Source organism: Plectrocnemia conspersa, unplaced genomic scaffold (genome assembly GCF_051122295.1).
Source record: "Plectrocnemia conspersa isolate PC_06_02 unplaced genomic scaffold, ASM5112229v1 ptg000003l, whole genome shotgun sequence".
Lineage (NCBI taxonomy): Eukaryota > Metazoa > Arthropoda > Insecta > Trichoptera > Polycentropodidae > Plectrocnemia > Plectrocnemia conspersa.
Genome location: NW_028277167.1, coordinates 20,358,373 through 20,383,293, shown reverse-complemented (window position 1 = coordinate 20,383,293; position 24,921 = coordinate 20,358,373). Strand labels below are relative to the sequence as shown.

The 24,921-nt window shown below is 27.4% G+C and overlaps 1 protein-coding gene across 2 annotated transcripts in view; it reads left to right on the top strand.

Annotated features, from left to right (window-relative positions):
- The first annotated feature begins 17,760 nt into the window (after window positions 1-17,760).
- LOC148236892 (paired box protein Pax-6-like) overlaps window positions 17,761-24,921 on the top strand; it is a 93,846-nt gene continuing 86,685 nt past the window's right edge. Inside the window, exon 1 of one of the 2 annotated variants that reach the window (XM_088183060.1) lies at window positions 17,761-18,037. In XM_088183060.1, coding sequence (XP_088039186.1) covers window positions 18,010-18,037 — 28 coding nt within the window. In that variant the 5' untranslated portion in view covers window positions 17,761-18,009. The remainder of the gene's footprint in view (window positions 18,038-24,921) is intronic. The other variant, XM_088183058.1, reaches the window with a different exon arrangement.

The following is a 24,921-nucleotide window of genomic DNA, read 5'->3' as shown; positions in this document are numbered from 1 at the left end:
TGATGTTACTGTGACTTAACAAGGCAACTTAAACGTATGTATAAGCACAAAATGCCGAAACACATCTTACCTTAGAGACATAAATTTAATTATCAGTAACTTCAAATCCCTAGTTAAATAAATAATTTTAAATAGTCTCTAAGTTTTGTTTTTTTAATTCAAATTAATTAATTTGTGTATTTTTTTTATTTTTACGAATGTAAATTTTTTTTGAGATTTTAAGTTTTTAACTAGAAAATTAAATTTTGTAATAAACGTTTATATGATTTTTTTTATTATAAATAGAGTTTTGTATTATATATAATTTAATACAAAATTATCATTAAAATATAAAATTGCTTAGCATATAACTTAATAGTATATATTCTTACGTTAATTTTCTTTATTTTTATTTTTTATTACGAAGCTGACTACCATGACTAGACAGCTTGTCCCAATGTGTTGTGATCGCCATTATACTAACAATATTTTTTTTTATTTTAGTCTAAATAAATACACTAACCTTTTTCCAAAGTTTTTATTGTTTTTATTTTTTTAATTTGATTGTGCAATATGTGAGATGAAAATATAACAATAATTCTTGGATTTATTTTGAGCTCATATTTGTAGTTTGTGCTATTTTAAGCGCATGTTTGTTTGTGCTTAACAGCAAAAGATTGCCGACGCATTTTGTCACTTTTGGTGATTTATTAATTTTAAAAATGCGTTGAACATCTAAAGAAAATGTGAAAACATAGTGCATAGAAATTACCGATTTACTATAAGGGAGAATGCTGAAGAACTTGCTATCTCATTTTGCGTAATTTTGCCCAAAAATTTGTGTATAAAACGAGTAGCAGCCAAATTTGTTCTAAACCTAATAACAAATTTCTGATCAAGTCGTAATGATAATTAAAATAAATATCAATTAGACAATTGTTTGTCTAATTGATATTTATTTTAATTATAAATTCCTAATATAATATTAATTCCTATTACATCATTTTTACAATCATAAAGAGTATTTCTTTTGCAATTTTACGCATTTGCGTGAGGTAATCTGAAGAAGTATTGTTAGCAACTATAAGGTACCAACTTTACTAATAATTTTAGAACTTATAGCCAAACATAACACTGTCGTAATGCCGCAGCCACCATTAACAGACTTTGCTCCCTTTAACTTTTTCTTTTTTCTGCAGAAAAAATACGTTTTGTAATCGTCGAGGAGATAATGGCAAAGTACCTAAGCAAAAGACTAAGATTAAATACTTCATTCCACATATGATTTGTGGGCTGGAAGAAAGCTGACATATCTATATGTTGTATATATGAGGGATACTGCTTCGACGACGATACTTTTTAATTTATTTTATTATTTAAAAAAAAAATTAAAAAAATTATTGTATCTAATATTTTATATTACTTTTTACTATTTGCTTAGAGTTTTTTTAATAAATATTCTTCTATAATATCTAATATATTTTTTCCATTTTGTAAAACTTAACAAACTATCTAGTTATGCATATTATACATATATATATTACATATTATATACATATTTACAAAATATTTTTATAGTCCAACAAATATTTGCAGAGCATTCGTCGAAATCTTATGATAGATCCGTGTTCTAACGTTGGTTTTTTTATATAAATTTCTAAGCCTAATAAGTTAATAATTTATTAAATAAAATTAGATATCTACATAAATATGTATTATATTTTTTTAACGGTTTAAGAAAATATATTATATTTAAATTACGGTATTCGAAATATAGAATCGTAAGTTCTATTAGAGATGAATCCCAGATTATATTTAATATGTATGAACTTATATTTTTAAAACCCTTAATTATTATTATTATATAATTTATTTAAATTTGACTACAAAATTATCTATGTTTTATATATTTTTTTATTATTTTCATTTTTGTAAATATAAAATTTATTACTTTTAATAATACGCTTATTTTACTTACTTTTATTAAGCAATAAAATCATTATGATACTATATTTAAATCACTTATGGATTTATTCATTTTTATTTTTATTAAATCTGAATAATTTATATATTTATTATTTTTATCTCTCGCATGTTGCAGGCGCATCCTCCATTTAACCAACCGCCATGAAGAGGAGACGAGATAGAAGTTGATGGCCGACCTTACAGACAGGACGGTAGCGTACCAGACGACCGGTAGTTTAAATACGATTTCACGGTGTTTTGAGCACAAGAAATGGATCAACAGCTTCCATCTACGTGGCGGTGTGTAGCAGATCATCTCTGCCATTGTGCCCGATAAGGTGGCGTTTCGCGTAAATTTCTAATAACATTAAACAAATAAAATACACCTAGTACAAGACAAGTAAATTAACGCCTTTATATCATTTTTGAGGGGATAATCTGAAGAAAGTTTCGCTGGGTTGGGTCGGATCTGGAAACAGGGAAGTGCTTTTAAACTACAAGCGACTTTTTGCGATATCCCCCCAGAAGTTTCTTTAGCAGCTTTAGCGGTTCGTCTTTAGGAAAACTTTTTTTTAATAATAATTATATTTTCTCCGCGCGTATAATTGTATCTTTGGCGTATGTTTATTGTGTTGGTTCAGGGATATAAAAGGCTAGATTGGTATCTGTTCGGTACCCTTTCCGATAGATAATCTACCCGCTGCGGCTTACTTTGTATTTTCTTTTGCTTGTGGGCGACCGCTGCCTATGGGAACGGGGCTTTGTGTACAAGAAAGATTTTGAAAAGATCACTTACAGATTATCTCTGGAAGGATATATATCTATATGTTCGTGTGTGATATGGATGTTTGTGTATGTGTGTACAAATAAAGAGGCGGCAAGTCTGTCGCTGAGGCAGACAATCGAAGGACGATTTACGGCACCTTTTTACCTGTAATTAGACCATTTTTGCCATAGCAGTGCAAACATCCCACAGAGCTTTAATAGAAATTGATACCTGCAGATATATTACAGACATTGTGAAAACTAATTTTAGAAGCAATTACAAAATATGATACTGTAAATAACAAGTTTTATTTGTAATAACTTTTGATGAGAACAATCTTCAATTATTTAGTTCAAAAAAGGCAATTCCTATCTGACTCTTTAATTTTTTTTATTTAAATTGTTATTTATTTCACAAATAAAACATAATTTTATGACGCATTTTTTAATAAAAGAACTGCAATTAAAAATTGTTATATATTGCGGATTTTTTTAATATAACAATACAACAAAAAGGGTTCGTTTAATTTTAAATCCGACGTAATTTTCTTTGATCCGTCGATGAAAGCACAATAATAAAGCCATCGATTGTTGTATGTATTATATGCTTTTTTTTCAAAATATAACTACATTTTATATAGTAAAATTCTGACGAAAAAAATATCGATCTGAGATTATTATCGTGTGTCGGCGAATCGGCAACTTTGCGGCGCATATCTACTTTATTTTTTAACAATAAGATTTTTTAACCTTTCGGCGCAGGTCATGGCGTTTATGGGTCTAATCCTCTATTGTTACAAATATTACCCTCGATGTTTGCACAAAGAAAAATCCTATGTAATAACAACTTTACATTGCCGATCTTGGCATTTTAACTCAACGCTTTGTCGGCTCCGAAATATTGCATATGAACAGGTATTCTACTAGTATCTATATATATTACGTTATTTCTATATGAATACTGGCAGTAAAATACAATAGATATCGTTTTTTAGATATTATTGATTTTGATTTTAAGAGTTTTTGGTATATTAAACACTTTTTCATTAAACTTAAATCTGATTTTTTAGCTTTAGATTAATTTATCAGCAAATAATACTTTTTTTCTTTTGAAAAATTCATCGATAAAATCTCTAAACCTAATTAATTGTATTCAATTTTATTTAACTCTATTTTGTCTTCATGGTACTTAGTTATATTTTATCAGCATCATCCATACGTACCTAGAATACTCGTTAAAGACAATTACATTTAATATAATGTTAGCAAATCACATATAAATTAATGCGCGTGGGGTGGGTCATCGTAATTCGCCTCCAGCTCTGAATTTACCCTTAAAATGTCTACGTTGATTACGTCCCCCACGAATTTTTCGTACGCGAGGGCGCCAGTCCCTCGGCGGCTGTTTGCAGGGGTCGCCAACGATCATATTTGTGTGTAAACTTGTAACATCGATGTGGTTCAAACATCAGCGGCGGTAAACAGCCACAAGGGTCGAAGGGATGGATAGATATTAAGTTTGCGCAGACACATGGTGTAAGGGGGTGCAACGAGAGCGAAGGGTGCCTTGTGAAATGATCAATTAAGATTTCGTACTTATCGCAGATCGAGCTTTTCATACTCACGCCATGGACCATTTACATACTCGACGGTGTAAGTAATAGGAATTGGATTTTATATTGAGTGACTAAGATGCTAAATTTTTCCTTTAGTGAACAAATATTTGTGTATTTTTTGTAAAAATCTGTAGCTAGGATTGTTCAATAATATAATTCATAAATAGAGTTGTATTTTTGATTCCGAGTTTTAGTAGATTAATATGATAAATAAAAGTTTGTCTATTGATGTATGTATTATACATACATTATTACAAATAAAACTTTTTTTTATTGATATATGTTTTTATAAATATTTTATGTAGATCAATTCACACATAACATAAAGAGCTAATTTTCGATGTTAAGTTCACATCCAACAAGATTTTTGCGGCAAAAAATTATTTATCGTTAGCACGTCGCTGTTTTGAAGGTTAAAAATAGTACAAATTGACTTCGCTACTGTTAAATGTTTCTTGTGACAGACAGGCAGACTCATGTATTTTCTGTTTTGTAGTGTAGATAATAAACTGCCTTTAAATCTGTAATTTTTAAATAAGATTTTATTTTTTACATATCCATATCCAATAATACTGTACAATATTTATTTTACTATAAAGATAAAATAAATTCTAGATTCACTTAAAATCTGTATTTTTATATGTTATCGATTCATTGTTATTCAACACTTTGAAAAACATCAAAATATTATTTTAAATAGCATTTTTAATACTTATTATTAAAGATTATGTTTCGTAATCCAAATTAAATTAAATTTTTGGATTTATATTATAATCATATATTTTTAATAAATAATAAAAATTCTATAAAGATCAATATTGAAGAAGCTCATTCTAAAAAAAAAATTGCAAGCATGTATTGTTTTTTGTCACATAAATTTCAAATACCTGATTTATAAGTCAAATTATACAAATGTCTAAAATTCAGTATTAGTACAAAATTCTTAAATTTCCACTTTATGATAGTTACAAATTTTTTAAGTAATTCTTATTGAGAAAATAAGCTTAAGATTATAACAATTTTTTCCACTCTAATTAAAATTTATAAAAAATAGTAATAGTAATAATAATCTTGTGAACTATTTATGCTAAAAATTACTCGCTTAAAGCCTAAAATTTTAAATTTAGTCGTTATTAAGGTTTTTGTCTCAACTTACCCTAGAAATGTTCATAAATTTTTAATGTACTGTAACCCACAATCTTTAATATTTAGTCTCGGGTTTTTATATTTTAATTAAATAACGTATTATTAAAAAAATATATCACAGTCGAAATATTTTTGATAAAAACAAGCGGTTTTTAAAACACTTTCGCACACACTACTGGTCCTTTATTTACTAAATTACCAGAAGATAAGATTTCTTTTGAAATTCAACAACATCATTTAAAAGCTGTAATATTTTTTACCTATAATAAATTGTGTTAATTAAATTTTGAACTTAAAGAGATAATATAATTTATTTTAATTAGAACATGTTTTTATAAAATATCAATGGCAAATTTATTTTTAAAAATAAAGCTTTATTTAAAAAAAAATTTAATGCCATTTATTAATTGACAGGACCAGTATTGTTGTGTTCTTTCAACAGTCATAAGTGACTAAAATATTTGTATTAATTGAGTATTACATTGAAATTCTAAAAATTTATATACAAACAAATTAAGCTCATAATTTTTATCATAAAATATTATATGTCAATCATCGTTACATTGTCATTTATACTTTATTTTGTAAAGTTTTATCAAAATTATTTTTAATGGTATTACATTTTTTAATTAGTGTGTTAGATTAAAATATATATATGTGATATATGAAATATATATATATAAAATATATATTATGAATTTAAATTGGATAATTTGTGAAATATGTACAGCATTTTATATATTTTATTAAAATAAAATAGTATTAAAAATACGTAATTTTTAAAGTACGTTAAAATGCTCCAGAAGTGCGACCTGTATTTTGGGTATTAAAAAACCGTATTCGTTACGATTAAATTTATGACAACTTTAAATTAACATTTAATTAAAATCTCGTTTTTTAAAGTAAAATGAAATATTAACAAATTTTTTCACTACTAGATTGTGTGCAATTAATTAAATAATTATAAAATACGATTATTGAAAATAAATTTAGGTCCTGAGCTTTGCATTAATTACGTATCTTTGCTATACACTGATTTTGTATCTTTACAGTTTCTTGTTTTTATTTTTAAATACTAAGTCTATAAAATAAATTGTATAAGGTTGCTTACATTTTTTTAACAATAAAACACATTAATAATTTGTTATCATATTAGTTACTTCTAAGTAAATAGTAGTTTTGGCTTTCGAAGGATCAAAAAAATCTTAATTAAGATCTTCAAAAAGTAATGTCAAAAAATATGAATTACAACCATTAAAATATAATGAAGTTGATTTATATAAATATTTTGTATCATATTATAATTTCATTGTATATTTTTCTCTACTAAAGATTATTATTTTATTATTTGTTGTGTTATAATAATCACATAAGGCTCACTTGCTCATAATCATATTTTATATTATAGCCTTATCAGCAAACTGTATTAATCATTTGAGTGCGTAAGCTCAAAAACGAATATGGGGGCGACTTTACCCTCCTCCCATATAGCAAAGTGGCGTGACATAGTCGCTCACAATAGGGTTACTCCGATAAGAAAAGTTCAATGCATCAGTATAAAATTTGTGCAGTATAAACTATGATAACTATGTGATACTCGCATAGATTCCATTTCTCACACAAATCTCATAAAAAATATTATTATTTCAATGCATGAAATCTGAATTTATTTATTTTTTCGAGAGGGGTGAATAAAAAGCCTAAAGTCGGTATTTCCTCCCTCCTTCCGAGTGCCTAATCCAGTTGCATCAGATATATCGGGTTTCACGTAGTACAGTGAGTTCCCGTTCGGGGAGGACCTCCTCTAGCATCAAAGCGTCCCTCCAATTGACTCCGGCCAAACCTTTTAAGTGTAGGAATTATAAATAACCCTAGGAAAATGTATGGCAATCTTTCGGCTCGTGCCCCTATCCAATTTGTTTTGAATGCTTCCCATAAAGCTTTTGTATTATAGAGAGGATTAATGATTAACTGTATATGTACGTATACATACTTACACACGTGTACATATGTGTATAATATTACATTTACATAGACGTATTATAGTAAAAAAATGACAAGACCTACGTCGATGATAAGTGAGTGGATCTCGAGGGTTATCTTCGTGGAACAAAGCAACAAAAAATAATCGAACGTTCGGTGTAGAAAAAAACTGATATGACATGTACCGAATTTGTCATATGTAGGGCGGGAAAAGGTAGACGAAGGTAAATGAGTTGACACTTCTAAATTGTGGAGATGATCGCTTTTGATAATAACCGCGTATCAATTTTATCAACGTCTTTTAAATACATATATAAATTAAATAAATTGTAATATTTATTTAACAATAAAAAAAGTGTAAGAGTATTTAGCTTTTAATATATCTATGATATTTGCTGATAACTAACTTGATTTGTTAAATGCAATGTAAAATTACTTGATTTTTTTATTTTTATAAATTATTACAAATACAAATTACATATTATGATAATTATGGTTTATTTTTAATACAAAAACACGATATTACAATATTACAATATTAAAATCTAAATATGTTTTATTCCCGTTTTTTCTTATATTCAAGATCAGTATCATGGATCACATACAAAAAATATGAAACGTACAGTATTCGATTAAGTTTAATACATAACTTATTTTACGATTAAAATATTTTATTTTAATATTAGATGGTCTATTTATAACAAAAATGCGTCTGTTATTTTATGTATTTTCAACTTATAGCTATTATTATTTATTGTTAATATTATCATATTAAATTGTGGCTATTAAAATTTTTTTTAATTAATTCCAAAACTGAAAATGTGAATACATATCTTTAACTTTCACTAAAGTTAAGGATATTCACATTTTCTTTTATGGGCTTATTAGCTTTTATATATTTAATTTATATAAATTTATTAATTTAAAACTAAAATTACAGTTTTAATGAATATATGTTACTATGTATGATCTAGCTGGATTTTTAATTATTTTTACCGATATTCATCCTTGATATTAGAAAAATCTAGACAAGATAAAAATGAAGACACTAGGGTTTATATGAGATTCAAACCCAGATCTTTCGGGTATTAGTTATATACTTCTATCACAAATATTCATGTCTCATCTACTTCTTTTACGCATTTATAAAACAAATAGAATTTATGATTTGAAAAAAAAACTACAGATCTAAATGCCAAAACAAGTTTAATGTGTAATTTAATAAATATATTATAAAATAAAGCACACAAAATTAAGTCTAATAGAAACAAACACATGATTTATTTTTGACGTAATTAGTTATTTTATAGTCTAAACTAAACAGAATAGTTTTGTCTTTTAATACCTGAAAAAAATTGACAAATCAGTGTTAAAAAATATTTTAAAAGCTTAGACTTTAGAGAAGAATATATAAGTTATTATAAGTATGACAAACTTCAATGTTTAAAATTTACTTTAGAGTAAAGGATGTTTGTTATACACGAAATCTGAAGTTTGATTGTAAAATTAGTTACGTGAGGTTAGATCTAAGCCGACGCTATTTAGTTATGTATTTTCATTAAAAGTTTTTAAATGTTTATATTATTTGTGTCTTATGAGTTTCAACTATTAAATTTTCAATGAAAATGCTATTTTAATCGGTTTACGCTAATATTATTTTAAAGTACATTTTTGGGTCTGCAAAATTTTATAAAATTTATTTTAGATTTATTAATAATTTTAATTCAAATTGGACTATTTAATTATACATGAAAGAGTCTTAAAAATCATTTTTTAAGAGTTCAAAGCAGATAATGCTCCAAAATTAAATAAAGCTTCCGGTATCAGTACTTTAAAAAAGATTGAAGGCTTAAATATGTAGCTAACTGAAGGCATTAGTTGAGTTAGAAATTCGCACAGCAATTCAAAAACTTAAATTAGTAATTCAATAGTTATAGACTGCTTAAAAATGCTAGGAAAATCCAAGAATCTTAACAAATGGGTGCCGCATGAATTGAATAAAAAAATCAAATTCTGCGATTTTTATAAGCAACATAATCGATCGATTTTTTAACTGTATTGTAACGGGCTGTAAAATCAGAATGCGTTGGTATTCAAACAGCTCTGAACACTCAAAATAGATAATAAAATTAATTTACCTTGGCAAATGAGTGCCACAGGAAATAGTTGGATAAAATTAAATGTATATTAATTATTTTTTTATTTTATAATCAACTTTATTATTTTATTAAATAAATATAAAGTACATCTATTTGATGATTATTAAATTATTTAAATCCAAATATCCATTTAATAATAGTTAAAATAGAAACTAAAAATCACTGTCGTAAATATGTTTCGACGCTTCTTTGATACCACATCTTGATCGTATTGTAATGTGCTATGAACAGTAGATTATTTAAGATAAGGTAAGGCTTCAAAACCGAGATTACATTAAAAAAATATGTCACAGCTGAGATATGCACCAATATTTGCAGTGTCTGGTCAATTGAAAAGGTGCGATTCTCTTGCACGACAATGCGCGACAACACATTGCAATATTAACTCATCCATGATACTTACCAGACATCTCGCCAATATTTTATAAACACTTTTAATGGTAAGGTCTTTAACAATCTAATGGTTTTAATGGTATTATTTTAAATATAAAATCAAAAACCGCAATTATTTTTTATTTAACCTAATATTATACACTTTTATGTTATATTTTTATTTTTATAATTAGTTTTAAAATTTATAAAGCTTACTTTATCCGTCGTTTTATTGATAAATATCTATAGTGAAGGTTCAAAGGGAGTGTCGCATAAGATACGCTCTGAAGGCACTGGAGTATGAGTGACGATAATAAAAGAAGACTGTGTCATACGAGAGCCGATAGAGCCGATAGAATCAGACCACCATTGAGCCGAAGGATCGCGAGCGCTAACCTTCAAATACCATACATTGCACATTTTATTAAGACCACCGAACACTATAATTATTATTTAAAATCCACGTATTATTTAATAAAATCACAGTATGGTCAGATTTCGTTCACGATGCGAAGTAAAATCTGATGAAAAACCGTTGGCAAATATCAGTGGTGATATTGGCGAGCAAGTCCGACGAAAATGGCGCGTGCCGTGGAAGGGGTGCGTGTGCGAGGTGCGGGGGGAGGAGGACTAGGGAGGGGGATCGACCAATGAGAGTAGAGCATTTTGGGGTGGGAAGCAGAGGGAGCGATTTAGGTGGGGAGAGCGAAAGAGATGGAATGTGTTGCCGTCTCTCGCGTCGACATTCAGTGGGTGTTTGGTCTCACGCACTGTAGATGTTTTCCGAATGTCGAAAGCTGAACGTGGAATCCTTTGTTTGAGTTTTTCACGGTTAAATTACATTTTTAGTAGGTATTATTTTTTCTGGTTTAATGACAATTTTTTATCGAAAGTCGAAAAAAAAATCCATTACAAATGACTATTCATATAATAATGCCAGAGATAAAATATAAATGCTTTTATATATATGATAAAGCAATGAATTCAGGGAGTCCCAAAAGTGATAAAACATATTGAATTTAAGATTGTATTTTTATTCTAGTGAGTTTCTTCAAATTTGCCACATTTAATTTAATCTATAGATGGCATTAATATAATCTAATATTGTAGTAATTATAGTATTCCATTTATATAGCTAATTCAATAAATATATCTATTAAATAATCTAATTTTTTTAGAGCAATTTTAAAATCATTTAAGTTGTCGTGCAGTGCAAGAGAATTGGACCTTTTTCTTAGAACATTTTGTCAATTTCTTCAATATAACTTTGAGGCAGAACGCTAAAAATTCAACAAAGTTTTCCTTTAATGTGATTTAGATTTCGCAAATACTTCTATCTTAATTTGTATCCCAAAATTGTGCTGATCCTTTACTGGTGTAACGTACTGGTGTAAAGGATTCACTTTTCATGTGAATCCTTTACACCAGTACGTTACATTACGATCTAGAAATATATCACCTCTGTTGCGTCAAAGAAGCGCAGAATAATAGTGATAGTGATGTTTTAGTACATGCATTTCGTGCGGTACCCATTTATCAAGCTTGTTTGTTAAAATGGCTGTTTTAAATGTTGGATGACTAACGCCTAATATTTGTGCAAGCTCTCTAATTTTTATGCGTGGTTCTAATTTAACTATCGCCTTCAGTTTATAACGAATAACTCTCGTCCCAAGCTTCAGTCTCAGAGCCTCCCCCTCCCCGCATACAGAGACATTATTTAGAGGGGGGCAAGTGGAACATGTCATTTTATGAACCAGCTGGACAATTTTTGCCCCTTCCTCCTCCTGAAAAAATCTGAAATGATATCCTTGATTCTAAATCAGAAATTATTAGATTATCCCTCCAAAAAATCTATTCCCGCAAATATTTTTAAAAATATGTCATTTCAGTGAAATCATATTGAAATACATTTTCTCCGGTAGATATATATTTTTACCAGTAAAAATATAATTTATATAGCATATTATTTACATAATTAGCATTATTTATGTACACGTGATGTATAAAAGTTACAGTGAATATATAATTTAGATGAAGTTATATTTTCCTTGGTGATTTTTAAATACATTTTTTCCAGTAATATTTATATTACCGAAAATATAATTTAACTTCTAGGCACCAGTGAAATAATTTGTTGCTTTAAAATATCTATGAAACTCAGTCTGACAGTTGCAAAACATATATTTGCTGTTCAAATACAAATCCAACCCAACATGACCTACACTCTATTTGCGTAAAATAAAAATAAAGTCTTTAAACTATGAATTCCAATAATATGGTGTAACGTATTTCTGATTATTATCATATATTCTTATTTTTATTGTTTATAAATGTAGCAAAGGTTAAGAAGCACTATTTAAGGCACCGATAGAAAATTAAAAAAAGTATGCTATGTATTGTTTTAATACAAATTGTAAAATGTGTAGTTTTAAAACTATTTATATTTTAGTAAGATATATGGCTTTTTGTTATGTGGATTAGTTTATTAAAGCGTTTATAATCTACATTCAATGCCTTACTAATTATATGAAAACCACAAGGCAAGAACATATTAACTAAGATATTAATAAATATTTTTGATTGATAGTTAGTCATTTAATAAAATCGTAACAGTGAATATTCTTAAAATATTTTTCTTGGTTAAATAAGATTTAATTTAGAGAAAAATCATATCATATCTAATTCTTCCACAGATTCATAAAATATAGCAATATTTATTATTATTCTAAAGTAATATACAATATAACGTATTTATTTATTTTTGTCTGAGAAAAGTGTACGTTTTTCACTAATTGGTTCTATTGTATATCTTATAACCGTTTTTGAATAATGCGTGTATGTAATTGAAAGAGCAAGTTAATACATAATTTACATATAATTTTATAAAAAAAAACGTGTTTCCACCTTAGGGTCTTCATATACAAATATTATATAACTTAACATATTTTTTTTTGTAAATCTAAAATAATTTATTATGAAAATAATTAACCTCGCTTTGTTAATTATCATAGTTAAGTTAAATAAATATTCTTATAAAGTATAAGTTACAGATATATAAACAGAAAATATTATGTAAGTTATAAAATTGGGAAGAGGTGGTAAAATCTAATTTGCACTCAAGTAAGTATAAAATACATTGCATGCTTCTGGTTTTAAAACCAGATCCAATTAACTAATTTTATCTGAGGTTTTTGTGTTCTGCAGATTTTATTCCTTCTACTTTACAAAATTTTTTTTGTGGTTGTAATATTTTTATTTATATATTCACAAGTGAAAGAAGCTTGTGTATTATATAATGAACACGATTTTTTAATAAATTATGGTTATCATTGTATTCAAAAGATTAAAATCTCATTTATACTTGTCATACTTTTTTGATACTTGTGTAAATCAAAACTCATCCGAGCGTTTGGGTGTGTTATTAAAATTAATTTCGACACAATATGCACGCGTAACGAAATTCACGAGAAATTATTACACGCAATTAATGCACGAATTAGTCTGTATCAGATTTTGGTTGTAAATAGAGATGTCTGCTCCCCAACCGTGACCGAAGAGCGGCACAATGGATGTAGCCCAGCACGCAGTTCTGAACACCTGGACCTACACAATTTCATACACACGGCCACTTCTACACTTGCCGCGGGTATACTTGATACAGTAATGTATGGATCGCAGCATCCGACGTGGAAAAAAGGCTTTTGTAATGCCGTTAAATAAGAGTGTTTACAGCGCTCGCTGATGATGCATTACCCATAAGGGTAAATACTGAGCGATAACTCTCGAACCATACCATCGTAAGTTTTAAGCAATAATTTGTTTTATATACTGTGATTTTTTCCGAATGTATTATGATATTTTTCATCACAGTTTGTTATAAATTAGGGTGCGTCGAACGTGTGCATTTACTATCCATGAAATATATCATTATATTATTAATCATGCGAGTCCGAGTTACCGATGTTGTGCCGTTGGATGCTGCAGATTGGCTCACGTGAGATGCGTTTAGCGATCCCGACAATGGAATGCCTGGGGACACAATCAAGGGTGAGGAGAAATGGGGTATTAAGGGTGGTTCTGTGTAGTCTACGTACACCGTGTTAAATGAGCAAGGCAAAAGAGTAAAGATTTATTTTTTAAATGTATTGTTTTTTTATAAATAATTACATAGCTACATAGCATTATAGAATTAAAATAAAATACTATAATTAAAAAATATGTTTATTCACATTTTTTATGAAAAATAAAAAAACAGATTATATTAGAGACATGTTTGAACTATTAATGAAAGTGGAATAAAAATCTTGCTGAAATTCATTATTTTTAAATTAAAATTAAATTTACTCACTGAGAATAAAATTAGCTTTGTTGAAAAAATCTTCACGCCTGCACCACTTCGCGTATCAAAACGGAAGTAACACGTTTTAAGTTTCATTCAAAATGTTGTAAAAATCAAGCAAAAATGTATCTTTTTATTATTATTTTTCGCAGCATTTCATGAAAAAAAAGACACTACATATTTTAATTATAAAGGTGACATTTTTAAACAGAAACGACGTTTTGTAGAGTATCAGTTTATTTTCACGTTGCTTTAAACTATATAGTAATTTTTTTTTTATATACGTGTATTGATATTTTCAACTTTTTATAGCGAATTACTTTAGAAAAAGAAAAATTATTGTTCTGTTTTATTATTTTATGTTGGAATTAGATTTTTTTATGATATGTATCTTGTTTTACAGGAAATATTGAGGTTATGGTAAGTATATCTTTAATTAAAGTAGCGTTAGTTTAATAAATAAAATATTGTCTTTTTAATTTTAATAGTTTTTTTGGTCAATAATTAAAAAAAGTCATTACATTTTTATATAATCCACTACAACTCTTGTGTCTAACAATCTCAAAAAATATTTAATAAACATACATATATGTAGTACATCTATATGTTTTATAAATACTTAAATCATTAAATCTTAATAATAATAGTGTTATAAATTTAAAATACAGCTAAATTTTTAAATATTAAAATATATTGCAACTACATTTAATAAATTGTGACATATGTATGTATATGTACAATTATTATCTCCAATTTATTTATGTATTTTTTATTTTGTTGCAACATTAGATATATTAGCCCAGTGGGTTACAAAAGATAAAAAAATCAACAACTACTAAATAAGTAGTGAGACACCAGATTGAAGTCCTGTAAGTCAGTGACATATATTTTATTAATTAAAAACTATTATTATAGCTTAAAATCAATATTTGCACGACCTATCTTGATTTTATTTTAATATTCATCACGATTGGAAAATCTAATATGTGATGAATAATCAGAATTTTAATTATTTAATAATCACTAATTCATGAATAATTGATGAAACGTTTCAATGTCAAAATTATGTTTCCATCTCAGAGTTGTGATTTTTTAGTTGGATCAATAAATATATTTTATTTATTATAACTTATAAAATAAAATACTACAAACCAACCATAGATTCATTATTCATTACAGGAATAAAAAGGTGAGTCAAAATTATATATAGATAGAATATACACATTTGGTTGAATGTATTGCTACAACCCCCTCGCGAGCGCTGAACAATGGGGAGCATTTTAACCGTTGAGGTAAAAAGTTATCCCCAAATCGTTTAAGAATATTTCTATAGATAATGTCTGCTTGTCTGATACACACGGAGCTATTGTGTTTTAATATTTTAAAAATATGAATAAAAATATACGTATGTATATATATGTTCATAGTATAAAAAATGTATCATTAGTATGGCAATGCTTTATTAAGATATTTCTATATTTTTTATGATATTTATTATTATTTATTTTACAGCAGTTTTGAGGGTAGGTACGTTTCAATCTCTTTTCTCAGCGTGTAGAGGCGTGCTAAATCGCGTTTGAATGTGCAGTTTTCACGGTCGTAATTGGTTTTTATTCGCCGCCCTTGGCCCTTTATGAATTATTGACTCGTCGCAGGCTTAATGGAATGATTAAGAGCTTTCCAGGACATGTGCGACCGGTTCCGAAAAGCTCGAATTAGACGCGCCTCGTAGAAATTTTTCGCTTAAGTCCACTTATGCGGACGATGAGTTGTGATTTGTGCAACGATGCATCGGGTTGTTTTGTAATAATATTTTTAAAACATTTTATTTAAAAACTCAATTATTAGAATCGTATGCAAAGTATTGTATGTATCTTATTTAAAATAAAAAAATAAAAAAAAGTTTTACATAGGTGATGTACTTATTTAATTGCGCTGATGCGTTGAATTGTAGCAAATAAAATATGTATATTAAACGTTCAAGTATGTGGTATGACTATGTGATATTCATTGATTGTTTTAAGAATATATTACCAAGTGTGAATGGTAACGTTTTGTATACCTCTACCACAATTATTATATTATATTACAAAAAACTATAAAAATTTTTGTAATAAAATATCTTTATCATATTTATTTTTCCTTCACCGGTGAAAGTAAAGTAATTTAGACACATTTTTATAAATCGACTTATTCATGATTTATGAGACGATAATCTATCATTTTATGTCCTTTAATTTTTTTATAAAAAGTATAAGTGAACAACGCTTGAATAACTAGTAATATGGCATATAATGATAACGATATATATTTATTAATTAAGTTTAATGCCTTTCAAGAAAACACACACAACAAAGGTTTGCGAAAACTTATCTTTGCTAACAAAAATTTTTCACTCTCATTAATTTGAAAATAAGGTACAGAAATCCGTTATAATATCCAATGCTGTTGAAATAAAAAAATTAAAAATCATTTATATCCGTTACTATTTTTATATCATTTAAGCTATCTAAACAAATGGAAACTTATGTGTAAAAATCCGAAAAAAAAATATAGCAAAAATAGTAATTATATGTGCAAAATTGAAACGCACACCATTTCAAGTCACCTATACATCATCATATATAACATAGAAACAAACGTGCAATCGTCTAATTGAAAGCGCCCTGAAAAGTCAAGACTAAAAAGAGCACGCCAAGTTCAATAAAATGGCAAGATTCAAATTTGTATTCTTACTACCAAATATTCATTTTGCAAATAACCAGAAATGTTAACAAATAACTAAGTTTTTTACACCACGATAACGCACCGGCTCAAATTCGTGAATTTATTGACCAAAAATGACACAGTCGTGATGGCGCAGCTACCATATCCAGCAGATATACCCCCTGTGATATTTTCATGTTTCCGCAAATTATGAAGAAATGTTTTACGACTGTACCAAATAATGCATTCCAAAAATGTTTGCCGGATAGGAAAAAACGCTGGCGTAAGTGACTTATATGTGACGAGTTTATTATTTTATTTTATTTGAAAAAAATATTTAAAAAAAAGAAATGTTTTATATCATTTTAAATGGGGGAGTATGTACAAGCACTGATTTGTAACAAACATTAAATATGTATCATATAAAACCAGCGTTATTGTTATTTGCGAAATTCCATAACGCAATAACCGCCGCGTCCGGAAAACGCACGTGAAGTAGAAGAAGAAGAAGAAGCAAGCGAAAAAAGACAATAATAAAACGCAGAGCGTATAGGCCGCCGCGGCAAACATCACACGCACAGCAGCTACGGGGAGGGCGAGCGAGCCGGAGCGGAGTGGGGGCGCCCGCCGTTCGGGGTGGGGGTCCGGTGGGCGGAGCGGCCGCCTGGGCCTGCCCTCGCCGCGTTCACCAGAGCATCTCAAACGCGCGTCCGTGGACCGACGCTCGCTAGTCGCTCACCGGCGTCTCGCGGCTCAACATCACGCGCCCACTCTGTTTTCGTTATTTCGGCTGCAAAACGTCAACGCGAACGAATATCCCGTGCTATGTCAGCCAAATGACTATATAGGATAAGCAGATTGACACACTCACTGACTATGCCGTCAGTGAAACGATCTTAGTGCGCGTTTCGATATAAAAGAAAAAAAAACAACTTGTGCGAACGGACGTTTATGTCACTCGTGTGCCTTCGCTAGAGGCATGTTGCAACTCATCGATCGCAGTAAAGGTGAGTAGGCTTTATTGAAAGCCCACTTTTGCTTCTTGTGATATATAGTGATAATAATAATGATGATATCATGCATGACTATAATCGAAATAAACATACAAATATAATTTAAAATGGGTCGCTTAGTGGCAGTGAATAAAATGAGATCAAGTGAATATTAGTGAATAAATAATTCAAATATTTTTAAATATCGCATATTACAAATAGTTCAAACAAAAATCATAAAATTATTTGATTATGAATTGTGTTGTTAATTTAAAAGTAGACCGTAAATTTGCTTTGTAATATTTTATTGTAAGAATGTGATATATTAAAATATATTTTTGTGCAATTGGCGCAAAATCAATTAATCAAGATTGCGCTTTTTAAAAAAAATCATTTGTATCATTGCAATAGGGTTTAAATTGCAAAATTTAGTGAGAAAACAATTATTTAAATGTAATGCATTTAATAGTATCCATTACTATGTTTTATATTGCAAATATATATAAATCTAATTAATAAAGATTACGCTATTATTTTTAAAATCAATTGTATAATAAAAACATAGTTAAATTACAAAAATTAATTATTTATATGTGACACATTTAAAAGTAGCCATAAATATTTTTTACATAACAAATTGCTCAAAATCTAATTAACAAAGATCACACTATTATTTAGAAAATAATTTGTAGGATAAAAATATTATCCAAATGTAAATGTAACGCACTTAAAAGTTTGGATAAATAGGTTTTACAATACAAATAGCTCAAAATGAAGTTAATAAAGATGACGCTATTATTTTGAAAATAATTTGTATGATTAAAACTGAGATGCAAAAGTTCGTGAAAAAATAATTATTTTAATGAAACGCATTTAAAAGTAGCTATAAATATGATTAAAGTGCAAATAGTTCAAAATCTAATTAATAAAACGTACACTATTATTTAAAAAAAAAACTTGTATGATAAAAACCGATTTAAATATAATTAAAATTGCAAAAGTTAGTGAAAAATTATTTAATAAAATGTAACGCATTTAAAAGTAGCCATAAACATGTTTTGCAATGCATATAGCTTAAGATGTAATCAAATAAGATTAAACTATTAATTTGTACAATTAAAACAATACAAATTTCAAATTTGTGAAAAAATAATAATTTGAATGAAACGCATTTAAAAAAAGCTATAAATATGATTCAAAGTGCAAATAACTCAAAATCTAATTAATAAAACATACGCTATTATTTAGAAAATAATTTAAATGATTATTACTGAAAGTAAATATTATTCAAATTGAAAAAGTCAGTAAAGAAATAATTATTAAAATGTAACGCATTTAAAAGTAGCTATAAATATGTTTTGCAATGCAAATAGCTTAAAATGTAATCAATTAAGATGACGTTATTATTTTGAAAATAATTTATTTTATTAAAACTGAGATGAAATATAGTCCAATTTGCAAAAGTTTGTAAAAAAATAATTATATAAATGTGACGCATTTAAAGGTAGCAATAAATATGTTTCAAAGTGCAAATAGCTCAAGATCTATTTAATAAAGATTACGCTATTATTTAAAAGATAACTTGAATATTAAAAGTGAAGGTGAAATATAGTCTCAATTGCAAAAATTAGTGAAAAATATATATTTAAATTTTCCGTATTTTGAAATAGCCATTAATATATATTACAGCGCTAATAGATTTATATTTAATTAATAAAGATTATAATATTATGTAGAAAATAATTTGTATGATAAGAACCGAAATGAAATATTATCCAAATTGAAAAAATAGTGATAAAATAATTATTTAAATATGATACATTTAAAAGTTGCTATAAAAAGTTTTATAGTACAAATAGCTCAGAATGTGATAAACAAAGATGACGCTATTATTTTAAAAATATTTTTTATAGTTAAAACTAAGATGAAATATAATCAAAATTGCAAAAGTAAGTAAAAAAATAATTATTTAAATGTGATGCTTTTAAATGTAGTCATACGTTGAAAATCATATTGAAACTGATTATTAAAAAAAAATATTTATAGCATGAAAATTAAAAATTGTAATTTTATAATATACCCGTATTATGCAAATAACAAGTATTAGTACTAACTGTCTCAGTACTACTTTTTAAATATAGCTTTGAGAATAAACACACATCTTAATGACTAAAATTAATTTGCTAAAAATGTAAATATTAATTTTCGAGGTTAGGCTTTTAAAAGTAGCACATAAGTATTATTTACAAATTTTTGAGTGAATTTGGATTAAAAATATAATATTAAAACAATATGTCACGTGTTTAGTGAAACTTATCATTTTATCAATTTCTTCCAAATTGCTTTTAAAAAATATTTTTATTTCATTGCAAATATATAAATATTTTTACTTTAAAAAAAATATTTGTTCACTTAAAGTTCATTTATTTTACATGATATAGGCTTGTTTTGAAAATGTATTGACATGATATATTTAATCATATAAATCTCCATTTAGGCACAAAAATACTTGATCTCATATTCTCAACATTTATATTATAAAACCCTATCAATTTTCATAGTAAGCTACTTTGCCGCTAAGCGTCTTATTTAAGAATAAATAATACAAATAGTGATTTGAGAATAAACACAAAAAAACGCGTATCTCGCGAGTCTTAAAATTAAAAGCGTGTCCACTGTCAAGGGTGTCTTTTTTCGGGTTAGCGTTTCGCTCTTAAAGGACAAAGGGCCTCTGTAACATGTAACAAAATAAAATATCTTATTTCACCTTACTAGGAATTCTTATTTATAAAAAAAGGAGTAAGATTCTCTTTGTTGGCGCACACCGACGCTTTTTATTATTAGTATATTAAATACAAAATAGAAAAAAAAATCACTTCAACCCTTCGTCAAACAAATATTAAAACATTAGATATCACATAATCCTTATTATGATTCGGTGCGTTTAAATATTTATATAGATATGGAATAAAATAATAATGTATTGGGAATGCCGACGGGTTTATTTTTTCGAGTAGTTAAAGTAGTATAATAAATATTCGAGTGTTTTCTTAGGGTGCAATCTATTGATTGAATGGCGAATAAAGACGCGGAGTTATTGGCGATTGGGGAGAAGAAATAAATAAATAGTAACAATGAGCTTTTACACGCTGGACCTATTTGTTAACACTAGTCGGCACTTCAGTGACTTTTGCAATACAACAATGAAACGGTGTCGCTATTCATTTTTATATTATGGGTGTCAATGGTGTTCAACACCTTAGAGCGACAATCGATGTGAATGCGATTTTTTTCGATCGTCATTATTGTTATTGTGACTATTATCAAGTTAAAAATGTGTCAAGAAATCAATAAATTAGGCTTTGTCAATAAGCGTATGGGGAGCTATTTTTATATTGTATAAAAAAGGACACTTATGATTTGTGCAACATGAAAAATTATTATACAAATTACTATTGAATCTATAAGTATTTTTGCTATTTCACAAAAATTATTATAAGAATCTTTTATGTAGTAATCAATTAATATTTTTTAATAGTATTGATATATTTATTTATAGATATCGTATTAATTATATTAATTAATATATTTATAAAAAATAAATATTTTGATATTAAATAAAATTTATTGTTATAATAAAAATAAATAAATAAAGTGCATCTATTTATGTAATATTAATAGTTAATCTTCACCATAAATATATATTTTTAAAACTATTTTTATTTACATAAGACTGATAATTTTCGATTACTGTTGCTTTATTTTTTTATAATTTATAATAACAATTATTTTTATTGCCTTTTTATATATTAAATATATTTTTTAATATATAAGTTGTAGCTTATTGATTAATACGCATCATTGCGCTTTTAAATATTATAAATCAGAATAATAAGTTAGTAAATAAATGTAATATTTAGTATTTTACCATATACATATATATAAATTTAATCTCAACTTCAAATCTTCTTCTATCTACTGATATTTTCCATAATTGAAATGCACAAGTCACAACTGATTCTTTCTTCACAATTATATGTTATTATAACATTCAATCGATGGCTTTTCCGAAATAGCCGACAAACAAACCCAACTCGAAAGCTCGCATTGAATCGCGACAATGGACCCAGACGGGTGTCAAATATTTTTCGCTTACCGAAATTCATCAAACGAGCGCTCATACTCACAAACACAGATGAGAATCATTGACACGGTTATTTTAGTCAATAGACTACATGGCGTTTGTCCGATAACATACCGTAGTAATGTATCGATTTGTACACCGAGAATTATATTGCGAAAAATTGGGAATCGGTCGTGTCGTGACAAATTAGGACTGACGGACTGCAAAATTTTTATAGACGTCCATATTAACGTTTAGACATTAATATTTGCGCAATTTATATTTATTTTCATATGAACGTTATTAATTAAAACTGACTATTATATGGAATGCTGAATTTGATTTAAATATAGATAAAGTTTCTGGTACACAATAATTACAAGTCTAAGATAAAACCTGTATGTGACAGGACAGAAGCGATTGTTAGGTAAAGTTGCAGTAAATTGCTCAATTCTTAGTAAAGCATAAAGAAAATATTATAATTATAAACTTTTAGTTTCAAGTGTTATTTAAAAAATAAATAAATAAAAATCTAATAATATATGTTTTATATATATAGCTAGCTTTTATTTAATTGATGCTAATAATAATATATTATATGCTTTTTCGTATCTAAAAGTAAAGAGAAAGCTTATCAAAAGTTATTATGGAATAATGTTCTTAAGAATTATTCATCGTTTATCATGTCAAACTTGTATTTGCCATTATTTTGCTGATCAATAAGCTTTTCTATGAAGCAGATCTTAAGACAAAACTATAGTTATCTTTGAATAGATGTATATATAATATTTAAATTATACTTTTAATTAATTACAATAAATGTATTCACATAAAATTTATACATTCACACGGTAGTAATTTTTTTAAGGAGTCCTTTGAGAAGTTTTCTTTAGCTGCAAGCATGTAGTCAACGTTTTTACTTCGTGAAAATATACAGTCGCACTGTAGAGCATATATAAAAAAGGATATAGCTACAAAGTAAAGTACGAACGGTATTTTGAGCGAACGAATATATACTTGCTGTTGTATAAACGTATATACAGGGTGTAGTTGTGTAATCCTTGAGTAGTGTATAAGTCGGCAACAAGCGTCGGTACAAACGACGCCACCGGCGTCCTGCCCCCTGGGCTCTCTGTCCTTTGTAAGGAGAATCGAGCTTTTGATAAGGCTTTTAAGATGTATATACCAGTCTGCGCAACCAGACGGGCTACTGTTGTTATTTTTGTAATCGGTTATAATTCGATATAAATATTTCAAGTTAAATAAATTTCAATATTTTTCCTTTTGGCTGAGCTTTTAAAGCACCTAATAAAATATGAATACATAAATAAATTTATAGTATACATCATAAATTCATTATATATAAATAGTCATACAATAGTCCACTGCTTAAAGAAACATCTTAAATACAACGAAAAGCTCACTTTCTCTATTTAAAATAAAGCTTAAAACTCATTTAACTTAATTTAATATTCATTTTAAACATAGGTGTAAGCATTTATTTATAATTATTTGCTAAAACACTTGATCTAATTTATGGGTTCATTGATATAATCCTTTTTTTTAATTTAGCTTCAATGTAATTACAAAAAAAATATTACCACTATTAAACAAGCGTTGTTTCCTTAGAGATAATCTAAATTTAGATGTACTTTAAGTAATATAATAATGCAGTTTCTAAGATATAGTAAACTTAATAAATTCATAAGTTTTATTTAACATTTAAATTTAATATTATAATTAGATGAAACTATATGTGCTGTAATATTTTTATCATATCTGATTTTTCGAATCCATTGATTTTAAGAATAGCTTTTCTGAATCACAGGTTTTTAAAGATTACTTGATGATTATTTTTTAATGTTCATTGTATAAACAATCTATTATATATAACAACTCTGATATGTTGTTTTAAGAAAGTCTATTTTAATATGATTAAAGTTATTTTGTGCCACATTTGTTGTAAGCCATATTTTATAATGTTTCCTTTTTATTTGAAGTTAAACTATATAATATGATTATACTGTAGCATATATAATATACAATTTCAATGTAACAGTTTTTTCATCGTACTAAGAATACATTCGGCATAGAAAAAATACGATTTTGATCACATGTCAAGTGTCTCTTTGAGTTCCTTTTGGACTTGTCCGTCACCGCAGCAGCGTCAATTATTATTATTATTATTCGCTTTTATCCGTCGGCTCCTTTCCAGCACTTCTGCACCTGTAGTGCGCGTCGTTTGCTCTGTGACTGATTAATTAAAGCGGCGCTTGTGAGCACCTAATAGCCATGGAAAATAAAAGAGGCAATGTTAGTCGTCGGTTGAAAAGTTATATAAAAGTAAACCCATTCATCGGTGCAAAGGGAATTGTGGTTGAGCCCTGGCACTCGACGCACCCTTCGACTGTCACATTGCGCCGACACTTTGAAGAAGTATAAGAAAAAAATATTTTTGATTTAAATTAATATTGAAACGTTATTTTTAATTAAGTATGTGTATTACATATAAATTTTAGTATTTATTTATGATCTGGAAACATAGTTTACAACTAAGAAAATAGTCCCATTTTGAAACAGTAAATGAATCGTCAATAACAAAAATCTTTGTGACTTACTTTGCATTAAAATAAAAGATCTTTAATCTCATCATTTTTATTAGGTCATAAATTAATATTTTGTTAGTTACGTTTTTTATACATAAAAAAATATTGTAGATGTCAGATTATCATATCATATGTATCAGATTAATAAAAGTAAAATTACATTATTTAAT